Genomic DNA, 7202 nt, shown 5'->3' on the forward strand with positions numbered 1-7202 from the left:
TTTTTTTTCTACGGAACCCGATTTCCGCATGGAATCTCGTCCCGTTTCCTAGGAAAATTTGCAGGGGTGGGAAGCTTCCCCGCCCTGTGGACATCTCTAGGCAAAATAGACATTATAAAAAAATTAAAAACTCCTCAAAACAAAAAAAAAAAAAGAAAAATCTCATCCTATTATCATTTAAAGATATACCACACATATATAGATTAATATAGTCTAGAATATAGAAATATATAGGGTCTCCTAAACAAAATAGAAAGAGATTTCTTTTCTTTGACTTTCGTTTAAAAAAAAAAAAAAAAAAAAAGAAAGTAAATGTTTACAGCTATACGTATACGCTATACGGTATAATATAAATAAACAACTATGCATCAATAGGGGTAGAAAAGAAGGCAAAAAATCGAGAATTGGAGCGAGCGAGTAAAATCAGATATCGGCGTCAGACAAAAGAAAACCCCCTTTACGGATAGAAGAAGGCCACGATCAAAACCCTAAATCTTCGTGATCTCTGTTCGTTTGATTCCCTCCCGTTCTCGTTTTTTCCCACAAAATCCTGTGCTTTAGGAACATCTCGTCTCGTTTCGGAATTTGAATTTAGAGCGCTACGGTGTGTGTTCTGGTTATGGGGAAGAAGAAGAAGAGAGTTGCGTCTAAGGTATGGTGTTATTATTGCGACAGAGAATTCGATGACGAAAAGATATTGGTGCAGCATCAGAAGGCCAAACACTTCAAGTGCCATGTCTGTCACAAGAAGCTTTCTACTGCCGGCGGTATGGTCATCCACGTTCTTCAAGTCCACAAAGAGTCAGTCACCAAGTATGTCAACTCTTTCCTTCTCTCTCTTTCTCTCATCAACGAGAAGTCTACAATCAACTTTATTTAGTGCAAATATTCGACGGTTGCTTAATCCACTTGTTTTACGACCGGTTCTGGTTTATAATTGGATTTATCTTTCTTAATGTGTTCGAATGATGAATTTCTTGTTCAGCAGCAAGAAATTGTTTCATTGGTGAACTGTATTATAGACTGCTCACCGTCTAACAATTAATTTGGTAGAGTTCCACATGTTGGATTGTAGGATTTGAACATGAAAAGATATTGGGATATTGTAGTAGTTAGGAAAAGATATACTAGATAGACTTGCCCCTCAACGGAGCTTTTTGATTTTTTCTAAGATCAAAGCACTTTTCTATTAATTAATTACATAATTTCTGATTCTGAACTGGTATATTTTGTGTTGGTCACGTTTATTCTAACGTTTCTATTGTTGGTGGTAATCTTGTAATAGAGTTCCTAATGCAAAACCAGGTAGAGAAGCAACAGATATTGAAATATATGGAATGCAAGGAATTCCTCCTGATGTCTTGGCAGCACACTATGGAGAGGACGGTGAGGAATCTGAATAACTCATCCATGCTCTGTCTTTATATTTATCTATACTTTATTATTGGTTTCTTACTTCTTTTCCTCTGCCTCTCAGTCCTTCTCTTGCATGCTTAAACCTACGTGTAAATAGACATATGAGAATATAACGAGTTTATGGGTCTGTTATGTTTGTGTTTAGGCAAGGATAACTCTCTTATAAATAGAAGAAACTTTATTCTTTTTAATTTCCAAACTGAGACGTGAATTTGCTAAATCCCCCCCTATTATTCTTATTTCTTGTCTAATGGAGGACAATTCTCCTGTGAGTTCGGTATCCCCACCCCAATCTCTACCCTCACCCATATTATCTCTTTGAGTTGTTTCTCCTATGCTTTTTTCTTTGATGATTCCTTGACAAATATGGTATCTTCGGATTTCTTTTTTTGGTTGGATCAGTCTGTGTGCAGATTATTATTTTAAATAATTGAAAATAATAGATATTTGATTGATAAGATGGAATATACAAAGGTAACCCCCCCAACAGAAAAAAAAAAAGCCTTCCCGGAAGTTATTGTTAACCGTTGAACCACGTCAGTCCTATGTCCTTAAGCATCTGAATTCTGTCAAGGAGGTTAGTGGAAGGGACTTGCATCTATATTGGCTTGGGAGCACATTGAGATTAGCATGAGTTTATTAATTTTTGAATAGGTGACAATCCTCAAACTACATGACATGCACAGTCCAAGGTCCTAAGGGGCAAGGAGTAAAATTTGTTTTTGGGTCTTGGGATAATGGCACATTCAAATCTCCTCAAGGAAGCTAACCATAACAAAGATCTGATCATTGATGGTGACTATTGGTAAGGTTAAGAGTGTCCATGGAGATTAGACTAGCTGTTGTAGGTTAGGAAACATAACGTTCTTTGTTTCGATAGTGGTTTATTCTTGGAAGCCATCCAATAATATCTAAGGATGTTTTTGTTTGCCCTTTGAATCAGATAATCTTCCCAAGGAAGCTAACCATAACAAAGATCTGATCGTTGAGGGTGACTATTGGTAAGGTTAAGAGTGTCCATGGAGATTAGACTAGCTGTTGTAGGTTGGGAAACATAACATTCTTTGTTTTGATTGTGGTTTGAAGAGGAATTATTCTTGGAAGCCATCCTATAATATCTGAGGATGTTTTTGTTTGCCCTTTGAATCAGATGTTCTTCAGAAATAAGAGGCATGAGACGATAGGACTTGTTGAGATGACAACCTATCTTATCAGTTGAAAAGCAGCTTGTTCTAGTTAATGTGAACAAGGGAGGGTGAACGGGTGAACCCACAGACCTAATAGGTAATTGAATTATGAAGGTTCTTGGAGACTGATGCTCAGATTGAGGCATTAAACCTAGCTAATGACCAAACCTCCTTCCAAACTCTTTTAAAACTTTGTTACTCCTTTCAAGCCAAAGACCTTAAACAACCACAAAGCCAACTTGCCACAAAAGTTGACACTTACCATGCTTAATTATAAATATTTTATATAGTCCAATATACTTGCCATGCTTAATTATTGATGGATCCTGAACAATCTAGTATTGATAGATGTGGATCTCTTTTTTAAAAAAGCAAATTATGAGGGGGATGCAAGGTATGGTTATTTTTTCTGTTCTCCAAACTTTTGTACTCTCTTATATTGGAGGAGTTGATTTCTTTTCCACTCTGCCTGAGCCTTTATACCGCTTAATCATGAATGCCGTTTTTTGTGTTGTGCTGTTTCTTATGAAAAAAATCTTTTTGGGAGTGGTATTGGAGATAGTGGTATAATTATATAATTAAGAAAATACTCGTCTTTTTTATAGAGGAAGAGTCCTTGTCGAAGGTGCCCAAAGTGGAGATGCCATCAACTCAGATGGTTGGAGGTGTGGTGCCCGGATCACTGGGTATTGTATACCCTCCTCAGCCAGGTTTAGCTGCAATACAACCTATGTAAGTATCTACCTGCATCTTTGTCTTTCATTCACTATTACTGCTTAACTTGAAGTTTTTGTATTTTATTGTGTTATCTTCAGTAAAATGTAGAGAAAACATTGTTAATCTCTATCAATTACCATGTGACTGCAGTTATCCTTCGACTGGACAAGCACAGCCTACTGCCTGGCCAATTCCACCTCGTCCCCAACCTTGGTTCCCCCCAAATTCAGCCGTTTCAATTCCTCCTCCTGCCCCATTGGGCTATGCTCAGCAGCCACTATTTCCCGTGCAGACTGCAAGGCCCCCACTTCCAGTATCATCAACTCCTATGCTCCAGCCTTTACAAATTACGCCTCCTGGGTTGACTTCAACCACACCTTCAGTTTCTGTATCTCAACCGTTGTTCCCTGTTGTTAGTAATAGCCACGGACCTACCCAAAGTTCTCCTTTTTCTTCATCTACACTTTCAACAAGCATTCCTTTGACCTCGGCAGCAGATATCAAAGGCTCAGTGACACATCTGGGCACCAACTCCTTTTCTACAGTTGGTAATCAAGTTTCAAACATTCCAGGTTCAACTAATTTCTCTATGCAGTCCCTTCTTTATGACTTGTCACAAAGCTTTATCTAGTATGATTTTATGCCTGCCTTGAATAAAGACAAATATAGTAGTACTTCTAGAATTTTTTTTTAATGTGCAACAGTAATATGTATTCATGTTCGTTAATAATTGAAGTTTGGCTTTTGCTTAAACAACTAATCTTAGATCTTATATATTTGAGCATGATTGCCACTATACTTTGTAAAGGGTTATCCACTAGTAATTTCAATAGGAACTACAATCTATGCATCTGTTAATGTAGTTTCAGTTCCAAACTCTTGCATAAAATTTAGATAGTTTGTAGAGCCATTATCCGACTCTGCCTTCAAGTTGTGTATGAGAGACCAATGCCCGTTCAACATTTATGGGAATAGCTTTTCCTTTTTCCTCAATTCTTGTGAGATTATAACTTCAAATCTTTGCAAGTTCCAAAAGACTTATTATCTAAGGAATTATTAAAATTTTGACTCTCTATTGGTTAGAACTTATATCGTGGAGCTTGTCTTTGCCTTTGAAGTAGAGTTTTTCTTTTCTTTTCTTTTCTTTTCATTTTTTTGTTTTAAAAAAAAAATACTTAACAGGTGACATAACTGCATTTAATGCTGTAGGTGGAATATTAAGCAATTCACACTCCTATGCCTCGGGACCAAATACAGGTGGTCCTTCTATCGGACCACCACCTGTAATTGCAAATAAAGCTCCTACTCAACCATCAACAAATGAAGTATATTTGATTTGGGATGACGAGGCCATGTCTATGGTAAGTTTTCTTGTGTGCTTATTTACCATGGTTTATCTTGATATTTCCAACCTAGTTTCACTTTCTTATGGTAAACATGTGCAGGAGGAAAGAAGAATGTCCTTAACTAAGTATCAGGTGCATGATGAAACTAGCCAGGTAAGTTATACTACAACTTAAATACCACGTGCGGTAGGCTATACATGTTTCTGTTTTTGGATCTTGGATTCTTTGTGATATACATTTGGAAATGTAGGAATGTGTATGAATCTGAGTTTTATTTCAATTGCAATTTATATAATGTATTTTTCTTAGAACCTTGAGCCTGAACTCACTTTTTACCTCGAACTTCATCATCAAATGTAAATGCTGTTTTCTTTTTAACTGACATTTTCCAGTTTGCACGCCATACCACCAATCTTGTGGGCATCAAAAGGCTCAAGTAGGTATTTATGTTATCCCACTTACAACGTGTATATAAAAACTTTCCAAATCTTGCTGCAAGAAGGTTCTATTACAACAATATGGTTAAGAACGTAGTATATTCAATTCTTCCTTTTGGCTTTTCAATCTATTATATGTGATTCACTCTCCCTATGCTTGATGCCAAAGTGTGGGGATTTGGGTGGAACAAGATTATACCCTACAGATTTTTGCTCATTCGTAGCATCATTACAATTTATTTTATGATCGATCAGTGAATACGACTTTGACCAGGTCAGCCTCTTTTGCAAAGTTTGGCACCTCTTGCATAGGACTCAACCATATGATTTGGCAATGGCATCGTTTCTATAATTTCTCTCTAATCATTTTTGTGTTGTATTCTTGTTTCAGATGAGTTCAATAGATGCAGCCATTGACAAACGAATCTGGGAAAGCAGGCTTGCTGGCCGAATGCCATTTTAGTTCAAGCCATGATGACAGTGTTGTGAAGCTCCTCCATAGGCGGACCGTGGTGTTGTAGGTCTCAGAAGAAACTGTGGCATTTGTAAGGCCCCATGCAATGTTGGGGACATATTTTAGGGCTGCCTTCACAGATTGAGCAAATTAAACGTCTACATTGAATTCATTGCCAGAAATTGCATTGGACAGGACAGAGTTTTCTTTTTCATATTTATGTTGTCAGATATCTCTAGGCGATTTAAATGAGAGGGTGTTTTCTTTTCTGTCTTTTTCATTTATTTTTTTTCCCCTATTTGTATCAATTTTATAAACCCTTTTTCACTAGAGCTAGAACCCTATTAGAGTTGACCTTAGAGTAACATATACAGTTTCGACCTTGGGAGATAATTTAATCTCCCTTACAATATTTTGTTGGTTCTCTACTCCCTGCCGTTGGAAACATGATTTGCAGTTCTCAGTGGATAAAGCAAGAGAAGAGAACTCAAAATTTACAAGAAATTGCGTGTGTGAACGAAATTGAAATTGAAAAAGAATAACAATATATAAGTATGACCTTTAGGTTAGGGGTTTTCTGATTTCTTGAGGATCGCAGTCTTCTTGTCAACGTTCCTTCATCCTGTCTGTCTCCGAGTCGTTGGAAAATTCTTATAAATAAAAAAATCTAAAAAATATTTATATTTTATAGTAAAAAGTTTAAAAGTGTTTTGTATATTTGGAAAGTATGAATATTTTTAAATATTTTTTTTATATTTAAAAAGGTCCCAACCATGGGGTAATTTAAGAAATGTATTTTCTTTTGGGTAAATTGTAAAACAAGTGGTAGTAATTATATTTAATCTCTTCAAATTTTTAGTGGTAAACATTGGACCTCGAAATTTGACGCTTGAGCTTATAATAATTTTAATATTTGAATTAAAAAGATGATTAAAAAAATTGAACTCTAAAGGGGTGTTTGGTTCATTAACATGAGTTGAGTTGAGTTGATATGATATAGCAACTTAATGTTTGGTTTACCAATGTTAAATTTTAGTAAAGTTGAATTGGTATATTTTACCAATTTATTCTCTTTCTTTTAATGGCTCCACCCATTAGTCACTGTACTTCGGGAATTAACTTTGGATTTCGACAATCATCTTCATAACAACCTTGAGAACCAACTCTGATGAACAATTTCAGGCTTTAACAACTACCATCGATGATAATTCCGGTGACCTAAATCTGATGATCATCTTCGTGCGAACCTCCAACAACCACCTCCAACATCAAATTTCAATGATCAACTTCGACAACCACCTTTAGGATCAGGGTGAATATTGTTTAATCAAACTAATTACAAAAATTTTTTTAATGTGTACTCAATTAAATAAATTAATAAACTTTTTGCTAACAAAAAATTTAAATAATTAATTCATGCAAATAAATTCAAGTATCCAATTTAATTTTCATAATAAGATTGGTAATATAAATATGCAAAGGCAAATTCAACCAACCTAAATAGACAAATGTGAGCAATTAATTTCGATGATAAATTATAGCAATTAATTTCAGGGAAAATTAAAAGGATATTGTCTTTTTAGAAACTATTTAGGAATATAAGGTTGTTTTCAAACTATTTGTAAAAATATTGTTTTTTTTTAAT

General features: G+C 35.4%; 1 protein-coding gene across 3 annotated transcripts; it reads left to right on the forward strand.

Annotated features, from left to right (window-relative positions):
* Window positions 1-385: 385 nt before the first annotated feature.
* LOC120073260 (protein SUPPRESSOR OF FRI 4-like) lies at window positions 386-5985 on the forward strand. 3 transcript variants are annotated; one of them, XR_005480709.1, is made up of 7 exons: window positions 386-813; window positions 1286-1386; window positions 3209-3335; window positions 3471-3892; window positions 4530-4681; window positions 4766-5377; window positions 5495-5985. XR_005480709.1 is itself a non-coding variant. In XM_039025997.1 (7 exons), exons 1-7 carry the CDS (start codon window positions 620-622, stop codon window positions 5564-5566), a joined length of 1122 nt encoding a protein of 373 aa, XP_038881925.1. In that variant the 5' UTR covers window positions 386-619; the 3' UTR covers window positions 5567-5969. The 3 variants fall into 3 exon arrangements, 2 of the variants coding, with proteins under 2 accessions (XP_038881925.1, XP_038881926.1); XM_039025997.1 differs by having other exon boundaries at window positions 4766-4819; window positions 5495-5969; XM_039025998.1 differs by having other exon boundaries at window positions 1306-1386; window positions 4766-4819; window positions 5495-5969.
* The last annotated feature ends 1217 nt before the right edge of the window (window positions 5986-7202 follow it).

This window comes from Benincasa hispida, chromosome 3, assembly GCF_009727055.1.
Source record: "Benincasa hispida cultivar B227 chromosome 3, ASM972705v1, whole genome shotgun sequence".
NCBI classification, from domain to species: domain Eukaryota; kingdom Viridiplantae; phylum Streptophyta; class Magnoliopsida; order Cucurbitales; family Cucurbitaceae; genus Benincasa; species Benincasa hispida.